Source organism: Halichoerus grypus, chromosome 3 (assembly GCF_964656455.1).
Source record: "Halichoerus grypus chromosome 3, mHalGry1.hap1.1, whole genome shotgun sequence".
NCBI classification, from domain to species: domain Eukaryota; kingdom Metazoa; phylum Chordata; class Mammalia; order Carnivora; family Phocidae; genus Halichoerus; species Halichoerus grypus.
Window position 1 is genome coordinate 2,043,682 of NC_135714.1, and position 19,998 is coordinate 2,063,679.

General features: G+C 41.6%; 1 protein-coding gene across 4 annotated transcripts in view; it reads left to right on the forward strand.

Moving 5' to 3' along the window:
• Nucleotides 1-19,998, forward strand: part of GRK4 (G protein-coupled receptor kinase 4) — a 92,549-nt gene that overhangs the window by 21,183 nt on the left and 51,368 nt on the right. For 2 of the 4 annotated variants that reach the window (XM_078068322.1, XM_078068323.1), the window contains 3 exons: nucleotides 12,011-12,123; nucleotides 12,336-12,388; nucleotides 15,863-15,940. In XM_078068322.1, coding sequence (XP_077924448.1) covers nucleotides 12,386-12,388; nucleotides 15,863-15,940 — 81 coding nt within the window. In that variant the 5' untranslated portion in view covers nucleotides 12,011-12,123; nucleotides 12,336-12,385. Of the gene's footprint in view, nucleotides 1-12,010; nucleotides 12,124-12,335; nucleotides 12,389-15,862; nucleotides 15,941-19,998 lie in introns of those variants that run through there. The other 2 variants (XM_078068324.1, XM_078068325.1) reach the window with 2 other exon arrangements.

The following is a 19,998-nucleotide window of genomic DNA, read 5'->3' on the forward strand; positions in this document are numbered from 1 at the left end:
GTGACGGATGATTCAATGAGTCAATATATATGAAGCTCCTAGAAAGGTGTCTGGTACATAATAAAGACTCAGTAAATCTAACTCTTACTCCTCCTCCTCCTAGACCTTGGCAATTTCACCCCACCTGACTCATGTGCTAGAGTCAGCATCTGCAATTTTTCAGGTCTCCTCAAAGTTAGCAAACATTCCTTTAGTGTCTGCTGTGTGCAGTGCACCTGGAGCCCCCTTACATCCCTTCAGTCATGTTTCGAATGCTGGAGATACACTGGGAATAAGACCATGAACCTAGAACCTGCCCTTGCTGAGATTTAATGAAGATGTTTTCAAGATGCAAAGGGCATGAAAAGGAAAGAGTGCCTGCATCTCCCTAGGAAAGGCAGGGTAGGCTTTGTTGGGGGGGGGGTTCTGCTTGAGCTGAGTAGAGATTTGTCTACACTAATAAGGCCAGAGTGACAGTCCAGACACTTGTGGTTCCTGGAGGGAACCTGCTCTTGCTTCTTAGGGGCCTTTGTAGACTGTGGCTTCGGCATGGTGTGCCTGTGGAATGATGTTAGGGCTGTGCTTTATTTTCCCTTCAGCTCTAGACTCAGAAGTGAGCTGATACTTGCATTTTAGGAAGGTAACAGTGGAAGGTAGTGTGGAGGAGGGTCTGGAAGGGAAGACTGGAGGTAGGAAGGCCTGTCAGAAGAAGAGGCCAATGACCTTGGTACTAGCCTGGGCAAGGAGAGCAGGGGACAGGAGCACCTTTGCAGGCAGGGCTGGCCACCTGCTGTTTGCCTGGTGCCTGGACAGTGCCCAGCACACAGGACTTGGGCTGCAAATGCTTTCTGAATAAGTGGGTGAGGCACTTCAGAGACAGAATTAGATAGTGCCCCAGTTTCCAGCTCCATTTGCCTAGTAGATGGTGGGTAATTAACTGGAGGCATAGTGTGGAAAGAGGGTTGAATTTGAGGGGAAGACAATTGAGTCAGATTTGAACCTGTTGACCTTGAGGTGCTCTGGGACCTCTGCATAGTGGATATAAGTCTAGAACCATGATCCCAGTTGAAATGGAGGGGTGGGTAGAGGAGCATTATCTATTTGGCAGACTACTATCAAATCCGTACCTCTAGCCAGGCCTTCTCTCCTGAGCTCCTCCAGATGGCTTTCCCTCATAGTGCTTCACTCACCGTGCTTAAGGCAGAGCTCATCACTTCCTAGAACATGGCTTTCCTCCCGATTTCTCTATTCTTTCCAATAGCCCTGAAGTCTTTTAGTCACTGGCCAAAACTGTGATGTTTTCTCTTGGATAAAATTTAATAAAATTTCAGCTCCTCAGAATGCTTAAAATTGAAGGTTCTAATTTCTCTTGAGTTTGGTTTGAAGGGGCTTATTTAAAAAGTTCTAAAATATTATCTTTTTAAATTTTTATTTTACTTTATTAAAAATTTTCTTTTATTTGAATATAGTTGACACACAATGTTGCATTAGTTTCAGGTGTACAATAGAGTCATTCCTTATCTCTGTACTTTATGCCATGCTTACTGCAGTGTAGCCGCAATCTGCTAAAATATCATCTAATAGCTTTTTCCACCATTCTTGTCTTGCTTCCACATCTTTCCAAGGCTTAGTCCCTCACCCCCATCAGGTCTCTGCCTAAGTGTGACCCTTTTGAGAGACCTTCTCTAATCTCACCTTAGCCCTAGTAGCACCCTTCATCTTTGCCTTGCTTGATTTTGTTGTATACCATTTAGTACTGTATGATTGGCTATTTTTTTTAATCACTTATCATTACCTGCTTTTTAAAAAAAATCTCTCTCCCTCACTAGAATGGAGGGGAGGGATGTTGTCCTTTTTACCATTGTATTTCCTGTCCTTTGCAGGCATTTGCTCCATGGTAGGGATGCAACCATGTATGATATGTCATGTTAGGTCCAATTCACAAATTTGGAAGCTTAGGCTCAGCAGAGTTAGTTATAGAAGGTCAGGGTCACATGCTTTCTAAATGATAAAGCCAGTGACTGATTGCATCACTTGGGATTTTTTATACTTGTCAAGCTGCCTTCTAGATAAGACAAATTATTATAAGCTTGTATTTTCACTCACCATAGGTACAAAATGGAATATATTAGTGGAAATAGTTGTTATAGTTGGATATTTCTGATCATTAAAAAAAAATACTTTTTTTCCCCAAATTTAGGAAGCTATGGCAAAAAAAGTGGTCGTAGTAAAAAATGGAGGGAAATGCTGAAGCTGCCCCCTGTCAGCCAGTGCAGCGAGCTTAGACATTCCATTGGTGAGTAAGCAGTGCCAGCCTGGAGATCATGTCTGGCATTGTACCATCTGTTAGATGCTATTCTTTTAAGAAGTAATATGTGCTCATTGTTCTATATAGAACAGAAGAGTAATATAGTAAAAGTTCCTCTCCCCTTGACCCAACTAATCATCTCTAGAAGTGAACACAGTGTTTTCTAGGTTCATCCCCACTGTAGCATGAATCAGTACTTAATTCCTTTTTCTTGGCAAATGACATTTCATCGTATGGATATATCACTTCTTAATTATCCATTCATCAGTAGATCGATGAGTTGTTTAAATTTTTTTGTCTATTATGAATAATGCTGCTAGGGGCGCCTGGGTGGCTCAGTCGTTAAGCATCTGCCTTCGGCTCAGGTCACAATCCCAGGGTCCTGGGATTGAGCCCCTCATCGGGCTCCCTGCTCTGCCAGAAGCCTGCTTCTCCCTCTCCCCCTGCTCATGTTCCTGCTCTCACTGTCTCTCTCTCTGTCAAATAAATAAATAAATAATAAAATCTTTAAAAAAAAAAAAAAACCCAAATGAATAATGCTGCTAGAAACATTCATATACAAGTGTTTTCTTTGTGGTAGAGTAAACATAAAAATTACCATTTTAACCATTTTTAAAAGATTTTATTTATTTGAGAGAGCGAGCATGCACATGTGGCAGGGAGGGGCAAAGGGAGAGGGAGACAAGCAGACTCCGTGCAGAGCATGGAGTTGACGTGGGGCTTGATCTCATGACCCTGAAATCATGACCTGAGCTGAAACCAAGAGTCAGATGCTTAACCAACTGATTGACCATTTTAAAATATTTTAACGATTTTTAAATATAAAGTTCAGTGGCATTGATTTGGATATTGTATGTATGTACTACATTTTGTGTATCCATTCATCTGTTGAATGGGTTGTTTCTACCATTTGGCTATTGTGAATAATGCTGCTAGGAACATTGGTGTACAAATGTTTGAGTCCCTGCTTTCAATTCTTTTGTGTATATACCCAGAATTAGAACTGCTGGATGATATGATAATTCTGTGTTTAACTCTGTGAGGCGCTGCCGGACTGTTTTCCAGTGTGGCTACACCATTTTATGTTCCCACCAACAATATATGAGGATTCCAGTTTCTTCATGTCCTCCCTGACACTTTGTATTTTCCATTTTGTTTTTATTATAGCAATCTGAGTGGGTGTGAAGTGGTATTTCATTGTGTGTGTGGTTTTTTTAAGTTTTCTTTATTTAAGTAATCTCTACACCCTGCATGGGGCTTGAACTCACAGCCCCGAGATCAAGAGTCATATGATCCTCTGACTGAGCCAGCCAGGCACCCCGATCTCATTGTGTTTTGATCTGTGTTTCCCAAAAATGACTAATGATGTTGAATATCTTTTCATGTACTTACTGGCCATTTGTATATCTTCTTTGGAGAAATATCTGTTCAAATCCTTTGCCCATTTTTTTTTTTTTTTTAAGTAGGCTCTGTGCCCAGCATGGGGAGCCCAATGTGGGGCTTGAACTCACGACCCTGAGATCAAGAGTTGGATGCTTGCTTAACTGACTGAGACACCTAGGCACCCTCTTTGCCCATTTTTTAATTGGATTGTTTATCTTTTCATTGTTGAAATGTAAGTGTTCTTTATATTTCTAGTTATTAGACTCTTATCAGATATTTGATTTCCAAATATATTCTCCCATCCTTTGTTTTCCTTTCCTTTTGTTTCCTTTCCATAGTCATCCTTTCCGAATGACTATGGAACCGAATGACCAGTTTTTATTTTTATTTTATTTTTTTTTTAAAGATTTTATTTATTTATTTGAGAGAGAGAATGAGATAGAGAGAGAGAGTATGAGAGGGGGGAGGGTCAGGGGGAGAAGCAGACTCCCCGCTGAGCAGGGAGCCCGATGCGGGACTCGATCCCAGGACTCCAGGATCATGACCTGAGCCGAAGGCAGTCGCTCAACCAACTGAGCCACCCAAGCGCCCACAAGTTTTTATTTTGATGAAGTCCAATTGATCTATTTTTTTCTTTTATTGCTGTGCTTTTGGTGTCATAGCTAAGAAACCACTACTTAATCCAAAGTCACAAAGATTTACACCTATACTTTCTGCTAAGAGTTTTATAGTTTTATAGTTTTAGCTCTCACATTTAGGTATTTGATCCAGGAATTAATTTTTATATATGGCGTGAGGTAGGGATCCAGTTTCATTCTCTTGCATTGGATATCCTGTTGTTCCAGAACCATTCATTGAAATGACGATTTTTTCACCATTGAATTGTCTTAGTGCCTTTATAAAAAATCACCTGACTATAAAGGTGAGGGTTTATTTCTAGACACTTGTGAGGATACACGTGTTTGTATTTAGGACCCACCCAGATAATCCAGGACAGTCTTCCATCTCAAGATCCTTGAGTTAATCATATTTGCAAAGGCTCTTTTTTTAAAATAAGGTCATATTTATAGGGTTAGGACCTGATACATTGGGAGGGCCATTATTCAGCCTGCTACAGACAGTAACTCTAGGCTTCACTTTTTTAGGAACTGGCAAACTGTTTTCCAAAGCAGCTGCATATTTTACATTCCCACCAGCAATATATGAGTTTCAGGTTCTCCACATCCTTGCCAACACTTATTTTCATTATAGCCATCCTAGTGAGTGTGATTTGCATTTCACTAATGACTAATGATGTCGAGCATCTTTTTATTGATTATTGGCTGTGCTTCTTTGAGCCAGTTGATATTTGATCCATAGTGTTAATAGTATTTTCTGCATATAGCACCGAGTGATTAGTATGGAGGTTGATTCCGTTATTTGACATTTGCATTGTAATTAAGATATTATAAATTTTACTTTGGGACTATTTATGCCATTGAATATATTCATAGGGTTATAGAAACATTTTCATGTCTACTTGCATATTAATTATCTCAGTGTGCTTCTGATTCTTTGGGGGTAGGTTTTAGTGCATAGAATGAAGTAAATTACATTAAATGTCCCATTAGTTAACTTTTTCCCCACAGTTCATGCTCTTTTTAAAAAAGAGTTTATTTTATTTTATATTTTATTTTCGTTGAGAGATGTAATTTACGTACCACACTGTGTAAGTTTAAGGTATACAACACTATCAGTTAACTTTCGAATGTCATCATTTACTCACTCCATGTACCCAGCACTGGGTATGGCACTACCAATTCAGTGGCTAAGAAACAGATGTGACCTCCGCCCTCTTGGCAGAGATAGTTATAAAATAAAGAATCGCAGAAATGCACGTAATTACAAACTGCAGTAAGCCCTTTGAAGGAAAAGGTACAGACTGTTGGGTAAGTACAGGACCCCAAAGGGGGACGGAGCATGGCAATTTCCTGGGACATGAAAAAGGCCAGTGTTCCTGGAGCGGAGACGAAGAAGGACAGTGGCACTGGATGAGAGGAAAGGAGGGAGGTGGGGCTCGTGGTCCTGGTAAGGGCATTTGTCTTAGCTGAGAGTTGACGCTGTCAGATTTTCAGCAGAGGGATGACCTAAGTGGATGCACATTTCTGAAGGGCATCTCGGGCTTCAGTGTGAGGACTGTGATTGAGAGTGTGGAGAAGGGGAGGGGGGAGGCCAAAGGATTGTTGGCTTTTGTGCGGGCAAGAGTGATGGAAATTCAGTGTCAGCTGGAGGCCATGGAACCGAATGACTATGTGAGATCTTTAAGAAGTGGAATCTGGTTGATTTATGTGTGAAAGTAGGAAGGGTGGGGGTGCTAAGGATGACTTCCAGGTCTGATCCTTCCACTGAGATCAGGTTCACGGTGTGAGGAGCTGTGTTGGATGGAATCTGTACATTCATGTTTAAGATCAGAAGAGTCTGGGCTGAGGGGCGCCCGGGTGGCTCCGTCGTTGAGCGTCTGCCTTCGGCTCAGGTCATGACCCCAGGGTCCTGGGATCGAGCCCCGCATCGGGCTCCCTGCTCCGCGGGAAGCCTGCTTCTCCCTCTCCCACTCCCCCTGCTTGTGTTCCCTCTCTCGCTGTGTCTCTCTGTCAAATAAATAAAAAAATAAAATCTTTAAAAAAAAAAAAAAGATTCTGGGCTGTAGGTGCAATCTGGGAGATATCTGTGTGTCCCTGGCATTTAGGAGTCACACGACTGGGAGTATATAAGCTCTCCCTAGAGACAGGAGGACGGGGAAAGGGCCCTCACATCCTGACATCCTGGTATGGCTCAGGCGAAACAGACCAAGGAGGAGCAGCCAGATGGGTCTGTGTGCAGTCTGGAGAGCAGAGGGGTCAAGACAACTGAGGACGAGGATGGCTCCAGGCAGGTGGGCATGTTGAAGAAAGGTTTGCCCCCAAGCTCAGGGTCTTTGTTTCCATCTCTAGAACAGTGCTCAGCCACAGTTTTGTTAAATGAATGAATAAATTGGTGACCTTAGCTAGAGTTGCTTCAGGGCAGATGTACAAGCAGACTTCCTCACTGAATAAAAGAATGTTTCCACTCAGATACCCTCTACTTGGTATGCAGTTCTTTATTTTGATTTAGTGTGGTAGTAAGCATATTTTGGGTTTTCTAATTTTTATCCTTTGGTTGTTCTAAATTTGTGGATGCTGGAGAATCCATGAGCTATAAAACTTTGAGTTAGTGTCCTTTCTAAAGGAGGATCACTTTGAAAATAAGAGAGAGAGCTTCTGATAAATGGCGCATCCTTGCCTCAGAATTTGGTGCATTTAGAAACACCAGTCTCTTGATTAGCTGGTTCCCTTTCCAACACGGCCCATCAGGAGAGTGCCTCTCAGGAGTGGACTTGGACTCTGGTGCACTGAGTGTTCCAGCCCCAGAGGGCTTCTGTGCTGGTTCTCCCTGTCCACTGTGGTCAGGCTCTTCCCTCCCTGTGGCCTGAATTCCCTGTGTGGTGTGGCCTCTCTCTCTTCCCCCTTTCTGCTCACTCAGGGCTGGAACAGTAGATGGTTCACTGTGTAGTCTCTGAGGGGTCAAAAGAAGAAGCTGGATCTTCTGGTTCCTGCAGGACCAGGGCCTCTGAGGGGAAGACAGAAGGAAGCTGTCTGCTGTTTCTGAGATGTATTTGTGACGTATTTCTGTGGTATATGGTATTTAATTTTAGTAATATGTGAAAATCTAATGCACGGAAAAGTGAAATCATTAATAGAATTGTGAGCCAGATAAGGTAAAAAGTAATAGGTTTAAAGTTTTTGTGATTATTTCAATGTCAGATTTTTAAAGTTTGATTTAGAGAAACATTTTTTTTTTTTAATTCCCTGTATATTACTTCATATAGGTTCTGTGATGTTGCTGTCATTTGCTCTAAGATTCTGTTAATGTCATCGGGGTGAAAAAAAAATTTTTTTTTTTAAAGATTTTTTATTTATTCATTTGACAGAGGGAGACACAGCTAGAGAGGGAACACAAGCAGGGGGAGTGGGAGAGGGAGAAGCAGGCTTCCCACTGAGCAGGGAGCCCGATGCGGGGCTCGATCCCAGGACCCTGGGATCATGACCTCAGCCAAAGGCAGACGCTTAACGACTGAGCCACCCAGGTGCCCCCAGGGTGAAAATTTTAAATTGCTGTAGGATGGAGGAGATTGTATGTGTGATGAAATATTTTGAAATAATTAAAGGACTTTACTGAGTAAATCATCACCTATGTTCCCATCACCCAAATATAAGTGGAAGATTTTAGAATTAAGGTCTTTTTGAACCACACATCATTTTTGCTATTGTACCTGAGCCAATCTAAAAAAACTGGCCTGGGTAAAATGAGAGGCTTTCCCATGAGGTGCCCGTATCAATGCTGTCCAGTCTGAATGTCCCCATTGTTTCCCATCACACTGCAGGACCGTCCTGTCCCCAGACCAAACTGCCATTGATCGGGCCTTCTCAGCCCAGTGGTGTGCTGAGACCCTTCATTTCCTTCACTGATCTGGCGCTGTGGGCGCAGGGCCGCGGTCTCATTTTCCAGAGGAGTGTGAGGTGCTGGTCTTGTCTCAGACCTCCTCATGCTCTTTGATTTTGCTCTGCTTCCTTCTGGAAAAACCCAAGGGGCTCTTACCGTGTGTTTATGTTTTTAAAGATCTTTTAGAAAATGTGGCTTACATCATGTGATCATTTACTCAAGAAATTTTATAGTTATGATAGAAATTTACATAGTATCTGAGCTTTAGGATATAGACTTAAAATGTGTGAATAATCTTATGTTCTTCCTGCTTGCGCCTAAATTCAGACTTGTAGCTTCCTTTACAAGTAAGGACTCAGATCTAGCAGCTAAGAGTTCTGGATAAAATTAAGGGTAATCCAGAAATAAATCTGGAAAGCTTGAATGGAATCCATCTCTAACAAGCAAGTATTTTTTAGTATCTGAGGATGATATAAATATAAAATGCAAAACAAACTGAAATATATCCACAGCTACCCCCCAACACACCCCAAATAAACTTAAACTTCAGACATTTGGCTTTGCCAAATAAGCCAGGTTAATTTGGAGTACACTGTTTTCTCCCTGGTCAGGCTGTTCCCTCCTGACCCCCTGCCATGGCGTCCTCCCCAGCTCTCCCAGGCTGTGGAGCAATTCTGCAACCCTAGGTGTCTCAAAGGGGTCTCCTACCCCACATATGTAACTCTGGCTATCTGCTTTGCAGCCCCTTCCTCTGCTCATGGGGCCCAAGCGGCCCCTCCTTCTGTTTTCTACCAGCGAATGATCTTGATTTCCCCAGTGCTGCCTACACAATACAGATCTTGTTGCCCACAGTACGAGCCCGAGTCTGGGGCTGTTCTGCTCACAGGTTCTCATCTCCATGAGGGGCACTGCCTTCCACCTGTTTACCCCATCAGCTTCCTCATTGTCCCCTCAGTAGAGGATGGGTTCCTTGAGAATAGGGCTCCTGTGGTTCCTGTCGTAATTTCTTCACTGTTAAGCGGGAGACTTGACAGAATTTGAATGAGTTGCCTTCTGAAATTCTTTTGTCACCAGAGAATTGGCCTCTTCGTTCCCACTGTGCCGCCTTTGTTCTGGTCCAGCTGCTCTTCCTGCCGGCTGGTCCCCTGGCCCCAACCTCTACGGCCCCACTTCCCCTCACTGCCCCGGGTTCTAGGTGGCCCTCAGGAGTGAGCACTTCCCAAAAGGTCTCTGCTTTCCTTAAGATGCTAAACCTACTATTGTGAAGAGTCAGTGAAATAATACACAGAAAGGACTCAAAATAGTACCTGACACACTGTGACAGGTGAAGAAGCGTCATCACTAGTTATTATGCTCTGTTCCTTCTAAGGTAGAGAGAGTTCCTTGGTATGATATCAAGGCTTGTGGAAAATATGATCCCAGTCTTTTTTTTTCCCCTGAAGTTTTGTAAAGCTTCGTTTGCCTCTACATTTTGCTTCCCTGAGTCCCCTTTTTCAGCCACTCTGAACTATTTGTTGGGTCAGTCACTTACCTTCTATGTCTCTTGGTCCACAGACTATTTTAAGAGTTAAAATATGGTACAGTAGTACATATTATAATTATATTCCATGTGATCTGGAAGCGAGCAAGTGTGGTTGGAGCCAATAAAGGGAAACTATTCTGCACTGATCACACTTTGCCAAGGATATCTTGATAGGGTTATTTATTTTTCTATATTTCTTTGCTTCTTCTAGATTATACCCACTGTTTGTCCATTTTGGTTTCTATTTTCTTTCTTTCTTTCTTTTTTTTTTTTTAATTTGACAGAGAGAGACACAGCAAGAGAGGGAACACAAGCAGGGGGAGTGGAAGAGGGAGAAGCAGGCTTCCTGTCGAGCAGGGAGCCCGATGCGGGGCTCGATTCCAGGACCCTGGGATCATGACCTGAGCCGAAGGCAGACGCCCAACAACTGAGCCACCCAGGCACCCCCTCTATATTCTTTTTTAAAATTCTCTTATTTTATTACTATAACTCCTCAAGTAATTCTTCTTCTTCCTTTTTTTTTTTTTTTTTTTTATATAGGGTGAATGGAAGGTAAAGTTTCTGAGTTTTTAAATTTTGGAAAATGTCCCTTTTTTGACTTCTTGTTTGATAGTTACAGAATTGAATATTTCCGCCTCCCTTGACCCCTGAACTTTGAAAACACTGGTGTACTAGTTTCTGGCTTTGTTAATACCGCATCTCTGATGCTTTATGTGTTGTAGCGAATGTTTTGCTCTTTCTCAGAGGTTTCCTCCTTTCTCCTTACTGTTGGGAATGTCACCGGGATGCCTCTGGATGTGGGTCAGCCGTCATTGGTTATGTTTAGCACTTAGTGGGGCCTCTAAATCTTAGGCCCTTAGCCAGTCATTCTGATCAGGACTTGGACACCCCCCCACCCCCGCTGGGCTCTAGGCGTGTGGGCGGGGCTCCCTTAGAAAGTCCAGCTCTTCTGTAGGCTCTAAGCTGAGGGTTATTTAACAGTCCAACCCAGCGGCTTTTTCTCTTCTAGGTAATCCTCAAATTTTGGACTCCTGTGGGTGCCCTGTATTCATTTTCCATGTTGGGTTTCATTCTTTTTGTTGTGGCTTTGGTTTTTGTTTGAATTTTTGGTCATTTCCGTAGGAATCTCAGAGAAAAAGTAGGCAGACCTGTATGCTCCATTTGCAATCCTTAGCTGGAAACTAGGAACATTCCTGAACCCTTGAATTTGGGAGGAAAGTGTTAAAAACTCGCAGTATTGTAAAAATGTCACTTTTTGACTGCCTGTGTCTTTTGTTTTTTAAATATAGTATCCCAAAAATAAAATGTGGTAATAAAATTGGACAAAGTAGGTGGTAGAAATTTTGCAAAACTATGTTTGTTGAAACAAGCGATTGTGTACTGGCAACCAAAATATTTCTCTCCTTGCCTGTACTTTTCCATTTGCAAATTCAGCCACCTAAAGTAGGGCTGTTTAGATTCTTAGAACTACTTGGCATGAATAAACCCTTTAATTGAGGAATTTGTTATGGCTTCTTACTTTTCATGAATTTTATTTAATTCTTCAGCTTTAGAGCCACTTTAGGAGTACTTTGATATAATGTTCATTTCAGGTTCAGAGCCACTGCTGAAAGAGCAACTGATTTTCTTGCTGATGTTTAAGTTAACCTATTTTGAACATGACATTTTTGTTTTATATCCCTCTTGATATTTTGACTAAATATTAGTGCCTTGTTCTCAAAACAATACCAGTGTGTGTGGTAAGGTTAAGGTATATAACATACTACCCCACTGAAGAGAAAAAAAAACCCCAAGAGCAGTTTAAAAATAATTAAGCATATGTAATGTTTGTAACTTGTAAAAGTGTAGAAAGATAGCAAAATGGAAAAGAGTTTTAAAAAAGGTGCTTGAGTACATGCCTGTGGTGTATTTCACATACGTGCAGTTTGTGCCAAACACATGGGGGTTAGGCCTGTGGAAGGACGGAGCCAGATCTCTTTTTTGCCCCTCTCTTCCTTTGCTGTGATCTTGACTGCTCAGTTCCCCAGGAATACCTCTCCCCTGCATAATTCCTTTTGGAGGAGGGGAGCAGGGACATTTCCAGGTATGCTTCACACACCTTTATTTATCAATTCTTCCAGCTCCTTTGGCTCTATCCAGATATTATAAATATTCCTGATGACCCAGTCTACATTAGTAAACAATCAAGTAGTTTAAAAAAAAAAAACCCATAAATACTATTTTTGACTTTTACTTTATCAGGTGAAAACAGCAGTTCAGAAAGCACTTTCTGAATTGTAACAATCATATTGGTTTATTTCTTATCCCCTTTCTTCACCCAGAAAAGGATTATAGCAGTCTTTGTGACAAGCAACCAATAGGAAGACTTCTCTTCAGGGAATTCTGTGATACACAACATAATCTAAAAGGATGCATTGAATTCCTGGATGCAGTGGTAAGCAATTTATCTCAGTGTTGAACTACCTAGTCTTGTGCTTTTGAAAATTAACAGACTAGATCTAAAAACTTAGGTCTCTCTAAGTTAAGTAGACCTTGGCAATAATGGTAAGAGCGGATAAACTAGTTTCTTGGTGTCATGCTACCTTGGTATGGAAATCCCTATATAATATTTCCCCTTATCTGCGGTCTTGCTTTCCGTGGTTTCAGTTACCTGCGGTCAGCTGGAGTCCGGAAGCAGATGATCCTCCTTCCAACAAATGGTCAGTGCGGGCACACTCAGAGGTACCTTGGGTCCGGGTCTAGACCTGGCAATGAAGCGAACGTTGCAATGAATCAAGTCAAATGAGTTTTTTTGTGTCCCATTGCATATAAAACTTATGTCTACACTATACTGTAATCTATTAACCGTACAATAACAGTAATCTAAAAAAAAAACAACAATGTTCCCTCCTTAATTAAAAAATACTCTGTCGCTGGAAAATGCTGACCATACTCTGACCTTTCAGTGAGGCATCATCTTTTTTGCTGGTGGGGGTCCTGCCTGGATGTTGGTGGCTGGTTGGTTGCTGGCTGGTCAGGGTAGGGTTTGCTGAAGGTTGGGGTGTCTGTGGCAGTTTCTTAAAATAAGATAAGATAGAAGTTTGCAACATTGATTGACTCTTCCTTTCACTTGAACACTTAGATGTCATTATAGGTTTATTTTTTATTTTATTTATTTATTTATTTATTTATTTGAGAGAGAGAGAGCATGAGAGGGGGGAGGGTCAGAGGGAGAAGCAGACTCCCTGCCGAGCAGGGAGCCCGATGTGGGACTCGATCCCGGGACTCCAGGATCATGACCTGAGCCGAAGGCAGTTACTTAACCAACTGAGCCACCCAGGCGTCCCCATTATAGGTTTTTTTTTTTTTTTTTTTAAAGATTTTTTATTTATTGACAGAGAGAGTCACAGTGAGAGAGGGAACACAAGCAGAGGGGGTGGGGGAGGGAGAAACAGACTCTCCGCTGAGCAGGGAGCCCGATGCGGGGCTCGACCCCAGGACCCCGGGATCATGACCTGAGCCGAAGGCAGACGCTTAACGACTGAGCCACCCAGGCGCCCCTATAGGTTTTTTTTTTTTAAAAAGATTTTATTTATGAGAGAGGGAGAGAGTGAGAGGGCGTGAGCATGATGGGGGGGGACGGGCAGAGGAAGAAGCAGACTCTGAGCTGAGCAGGGAGCCTGACGTGGGGCTCGATCCCAGGACCCTGGGATCACGACCTGAGCCGAAGGCAGACGCTTAACTGACTGAGCCACCCAGGTGCCCCTAGAGGCCATCATAGGGTTATTAATTGGCCTAATTTCAATATTGTGTCTTGATGAATTGGGAGGCCCGAGGAGAGGGAAAGAAGGGAAAGGCTGGTCAGTGGAGCAGTCAGAACACACAGAATATTTATTATTTAAGTTCACTGCGTTATATAGTGTGGTTCAGGTAGCCCCAAAACAGTTACAAGTAACATCAAAAATCACTGATCACACATCACCAAAACGAACGTAATAGTAATGAAAAGGTTTGAAATATTGGGAGAATTTCCAAATTATGACACAGAGACATGACATAAGCAAATGCTGTTGGAAAAAGGGCGCCAATAGACTTGTTGGCCACAGTGTTGTTACAGACCTTCAATTTGTAAAGAAATGCTTTGTCTGCGAAGTGCAAGAAAGCAGAGCGCAATAAAACGAGGTATGCCTGTATTCTTTCAGAAAAACATTTGAGGCTCTTGCCTATCCTCCGTGGAGCTCCCCAGCCCTTTCCTTCCTGGTGCCTTTACTAGAATAAGACAAGGCTTTGAAAGGAGGTAATTTTTTTTTTTTTTTTTTTTTAAGCTGGAACTCTGGTGTAGTGGGGCAGGCGTTGTCAGTTCCAGGAGTAGAATATAGATGTGGCTTAGTGTATTGGGTTGTATTTGCCAAGCTGCTCTATTTTAAAAGTTGAGGGACCTACAGTTCTTTATTTCAAAATGGCTAAACTGCATTGTTAACGTTCATTCAGGTTTGGATCTTCTCATAGTGACACGAGACCTATTACTTGTTAGGTGACTGCCAGTTGACTTCAGTGACAGGTTCTGTTCTGTGTTTTGTTTTGTTTTTGACGGCAGCTGTGTGGGTTAATAAGTAACACCTAATTATGCCATTTGCACAGTCCTCGCTGCTTGGACTGTCCTTGTGGTATATGATTGCAGGTTCTTGGAGCTCTGGGAGTGGAGAGACTGCATCTTATCTATTTCCCTCATGGCACCTGGCATGATTGTTTGCTCTTTTCTGCTTAGTGTTTGTTGACTGAATTAATGGCATCTTTGGCAATTAGTGTTCAGTGAGAGAAACAACCAATAGGAGAGATTTATTAAGAGGTTTGTTGCAAGGAATTGGCTTACACAATCGTGAGGTCTGGTTAGGAGAGTCTTAAATCTATAGGACAGGAGGGAATCCTCCAAACATGGAGTGAAGCTGCTGTCCTCAGGCAGAATTCCTTCCGGAAGCCTCAGCTGTGGTTTTAATGCCTTTCAACTGATTGAATCAGACCCACCCAGATTCTCTAAAATAATCTCCTTTACTTAAAGTCAACTGGTAAAGACTTTAATCACACCTACAAATACCAGCACAGCAATGACTAGATTAGTATTTGAACAACTACTGGACATTGTTCCTGCCAGGTTGGCACGTGGAAAGAAAGACCATCACAAAATCCCAGTGCTTTCTTTTCCGTTGATTGCATGCCATCCAGCATCCAGAACGTAAGCCGGAAGGTTCTCTAAGTCAGCAGGCTCTAGTTACTAGTCCAGGTGAATACAGTGCCTTGGAACACAGAACACGGAGCCGGCTCCGACTGGTCGTCAGCTGTCAGCCATGGCTCTTGTGCTGGGCCCACGGAGGAGGCAGAATCAAGTACGAGGTCCGACTCCTGCCCACAAGGACTTTACGTGTTCAGTACATGAACTTCCTTCAGTCTTGGTTTCCTCACCAATCTCTCCAAGCCCATCTGGCTGTTAGCTTCGCTGCTCTTCTCAGGCCCCGACCGGCAGGATCCAGTGGCTTCACTGAGGCCTCCTCGTGCTGAGTCTCCAAGTCTGTTGACATTGTGGAGTACCTCTGCTTGAAATACTCTTAGCCAGGCTTTTAGGATCTCTCCTCAGGTTTTCTCTCTTTTCAGTTTCTTCCTTGCTTATCCTTTGTAGAGGTTTAGATAATTGATCAAGTTCTGCCTTGACCCTTCCTCTGGTTTCTGGCCTACGTGGTAGTATCCTCTCTTACTGTCCCCCGCCTGACACCTGCGTAGGGACGTCTCCTGCTTTGGTGTCGCCAACTCTGACTTCTCTGGGAGCTCTGCACTCAGGTTTGCCACGTGCCTCTTGGACATTTCTAAAATGCTGTTGCCTAGAGCAATGCAAGCTGTTTATTTGATTCTATTTTATTTGGGCACATTGAAGGGCTGAAAGTGTAATATGACAGACAGAGCCCTGTGGGACGTGTTGTGCTACTGCATTATTCACCCCTCAAAGAAAACTTTTTCCCCTTCATTGCCATTAGTTTTCCCAAAGAAGTGCTGCAGATGCTTGATCAATATCAAATCAGTTAGAGCTGCTCTGTGGTCCTCAGGGTACCCAGCCAGTTCTGGATGTCAGAGAATTCGAAACACTGTGAAGTCAGTGAAGAAGCTCCACTACTATTTTTCTTTGTTCTCCTCTCTACCGTCAGGCGGAATATGAAGTGGCCGCGGATGAGGACCGGAGAAACTGTGGACTGCAAATCTTAGACATGTTCTTCGGTGCCGAGGTGTGTTTTCTTCCTTAGGTGCAAAGATTTATTAATGCTTACTTAAATAATTAGAGGACATAGCCCTTCTTACTTAGTTGGATAACATATAGCAAGTATGTTAAAATCTTTAATTTCTTATAAATATTCCTCTTATGCATTTTCTTTTGAGTGGGTGAGGAAATTAACAAATCTCTTAGAAAATTAATTCAAAGAATTTAAAAGTTTCTATGTTTCCTCAAACAGAATACAGCATTAGAGAATTTTATTTGTCTTGGACTGAAAATAACATTTTTTTCCCTAACAGCTTTAATGGGTCTTAGGTTTTATGCTTTTTCATTCAGTAGATTCTTAAAGTTTAGTATGTCCCTGAAATTAGAGCCGTAACCTGCTTCTCTTCACATGACTTCCCTTTTGTAGGCTGTTAGAAGTCCTAAACCCTGGGGGGCCCCTGTGTTGTAGGGTTGGAGGAGAACAGTCACAAGGATCGCTAACACTTAGTGAATACCGCTCTAGGCCGGTACATGTAATACAACAGTCCTATGAGGTGGGGACATTGGTAAGACTGAACCTCAGAGCGGTTAAGTGGCTCACCAAAGGTTACACAGCTTGTTAAGTGCGAGAGCTGGGACTCAAACATGGAGAGACTGGGGTTGGAGAATAGTGTAGTGAGAATGAGTCCAAAATGTTCAGATTCTGAGCCCAGCTCACTGAAGATGGTAGGGCCATCAAGAAGGGAAAGCTCACTGGTGCAAAAGATAGAGTGCGGGGGCGGGGAGGGGGGAGGCCAGTGGACTGGCAAGTGAGCACAAAGATGCGCACAGCCAGTGGTGGCAGAGGCGTGCTTCAGACCAGGTAGGTTTGACTCTAAAGCCTGTGCTTGCCTTGGCCTCCAGCATCAGTACCATGGCTCCTAGATCATTCTTTTCCAGCACAGCCGCTACAGCATCCACAAGTTTGTAGGCACCCCCAGTAATTGGGAAGGTACCTAATTCCATTTTTTTTAACTGAAATCACTGAATAGGTTTATATTTTTTATCTTTTTGACAATAGAAATAAACCTTTCTTACCTTAAAAATAATTTTGACGTTGACATTATTTTATAACTGTATTCACAATAATTAGTCAAAACATGAAACATTGTTTTAATTTTCCCCATGAGTTTTTTTTTTTTAAGTTTTAATTTTAATCACCCAGTGCCGATCACAACAAGTGCCCTTCTTAATCCCCATCACCTATTTCATCCATCCCCCCACCACCTCCCTCTGGTTAGTCTGTTCTCCATAGTTAAGGGTCTGTTTCTTGCTTTGTTGCTCTCTTTTTTTCCCTTTGCTCATTTGTTTTGTTTCTTAAATTCCATGTATGAGTGAAATCATATGGTCTTTGTCTTTCTCTGACTAACTTATTTCGTTTAGCATTATACTCTCTAGATCCATCCATGTTGTTGCAAATGGCAAGATTTCATTCTTTTAATGGCTGAATAATATTCCATTGTATATATATATCACCTCTTCTTTATCCATTCATCAGTCGATGGACCCTCAGGCTGCTTCCATAGTTTGGCTACTGTAAATAATGCTGCAATAAACATAGGGGTGCATGTATCCCTTTGAATTAGTGTTCTCATATTCTTTGGGTGAATACCCAGTAGTGTGATTATTGGATCGTATGGTATTTCTATTTTTAATTTTTTGAGGAACCTCCATACTGTCTTCCACAGTGGCCACACCAGTTTGCATTCCCACCAACAGTGCATGAGGGTTCCTTTTTCTCCACATCCTCACCAACACTTATTCTTTCTTGTGTTGTTGGTTTTAGCCATCTGACAGGTGTGAGGTGGTATCTCACTGTGGTTTTGATTTGCATTTCCCTGATGATGAGGGATGTTGAGCATCTTTTCATGTGTGTGTTGGCCATCTGTGTGTCTTCTTTGGAGAAATGTCTGTTCATGTCTTCTGCCTATTTCTAATCAGATGATTTGTCTCTTGGGTGTTGAGTTTTAGAAGTTCTTTTTTTTTTTTTTTAAGGTTTTATTTATTTATTTGAGAGAGAGAGAATGAGAGCACATGAGAGGGGGGAGGGTCAGAGGAGAAGCACACTCCCTGCCGAGCAGGGAGCCCGATGTGGGACTCGATCCAGGGACTCCAGGATCATGACCTGAGCTGAAGGCAGTCGCTTAACCAACTGAGCCACCCAGGCGCCCTAGAAGTTCTTTATATATGTTGGATACTAAGTCTTTATTGTATGTGTCATTTGTAAATATCTTCTCCCATTCAGTAGGTTATCTTTTTGTTTTGTTGATTGTTTCCTTCACTGTGCAGAAGCTTTTTATTTTGATGTAATCCCAAGACTTAATTTTTGCTTGTTTCCCTTGCCTCAGGAGACATATCTAGAAAAAAGTTGCTATGGCCTATGTCAGAAAAATTATTGCCTGTGCTGTCTTCTGGGATTTTTATGGTTTCAGGTCTCACATTTAGGTCTTTAATCCATTTTGAGTTTATTTTTGTGTATGGTGTAAGAAAGTGGTCCAGTTTTCCTAACACCATTTGTCGAAGAGACCGTTTTCCCATTGCATATTCTTGCCTCCTTTGTCCAAGACTAATTGATTATAATATAATTGTGGGTTTTCTGTTCTGTTCTGTTGATTTGTGTGTCTGTTTTTGTGCCAGTACCATACTGTTTTGATTACTTCAGCTTTGTATTATATCTTGAAATCTGGAATTGTGATACTTCCAGCTTTGTTTTTCTTTTTCAAGATTGCTTTGGCTATTTGGGGTCTTTGTGGTTCCATATCAATTTTAAGATTATTTCTTCTAGTTCTGTGAAAAATGCTGTTGATATTTTGATAGGGAATGCATTAAATCTGTAGATTGCTTGCGGTAGTTTAGACATTTTAACAATATCTGTTCTTCCAATCCATGAGCATGGAATATCTTTCCATCTGTTTACATCATCTTCCATTTCTTTCGTCAGTGTTTTAAAATTTTCAGAGTACAGGCTTTTCACTTCCTTGGTTGAGCTTATTCCTAAGTATTTTATTATTTTTGGTATAATTATAAATGGGATTGTTTTCTTAATTTTTCTTTCTGCTCTTTCATTATTAGTGTATAGAAATTCAATTGGTTTCTATACATCGATTTTGTATACTGCAACCTTACTGAATTCATTTATCAGTTCTAGTAGTTTTTTGGTGGAGTCCTTAGGGTTTTCTATATATAGCATCATGTCATCTGCAAATAGTGAAAGTTTTACTTCTTTACCAATCTGGGTGCCCTTTATTCCTTTTACTTGTCTGATTGCTGTGGCCAGGACTTCTAGTACTATGTTGAATAAAAGTGGTGAGAGTGGACATCCCTGTTTTGTTCCTAACTGCAGAGGAAGAGCTCTGTTTTTCCCCATTGGGGATGATGTTAGCTGTGAGTTTTTCATATATGGCCTTTATTATGTTGAGGTGTGTCCTCTTTAAACCTACTTTGTTGAGGGTTTTTTTTTTATCATGAATGGATGTTGTACTTTGTCAGATGCTTTTTCTGTGTCTGTTGAAATGATCATATGGTTTTTATCCTTTCTCTTGTTGATGTGATGTATCATATTGATTGATTTGTGAATATTGAACTACCTTTGCAACCCAGGAATAAAGCCCACTTGATTGTGAATGATCGTGAATGATTTTTTTTTTCAATGTATTTTTGGGTTTGGTTTGCTAGTATTTTGTTGAAGATTTTTGCATTTGTGTTCATCAGAGATATTGGCTTGTAGTTCTCTTTTTTTGTGGTGTCTTTATCTGGTTTTGGTATCAGGGTAATGCTGGCCTCATAGAATGAATTTGGAAATTTTCCTTCCTTTTCCATTTTTTGGAATTGTTTGAAAGGAATAGATGTTAATTCTTCTTTAAATGTTTGGTAGAATTCACCTGTGAAACCATCTGGTCCTGGACTTTTGTTAGGAGTTTTTTTTTAAATTATTGTTATTATTATGGATTCAATTTCTTTGCTGGTAATTGGTGTGTTCAGATTTTCTGTTTCTTCCTGTTTCAGTTTTGGTAGTTTATATGTTTCTAGGAATTTATCCATTTCTTC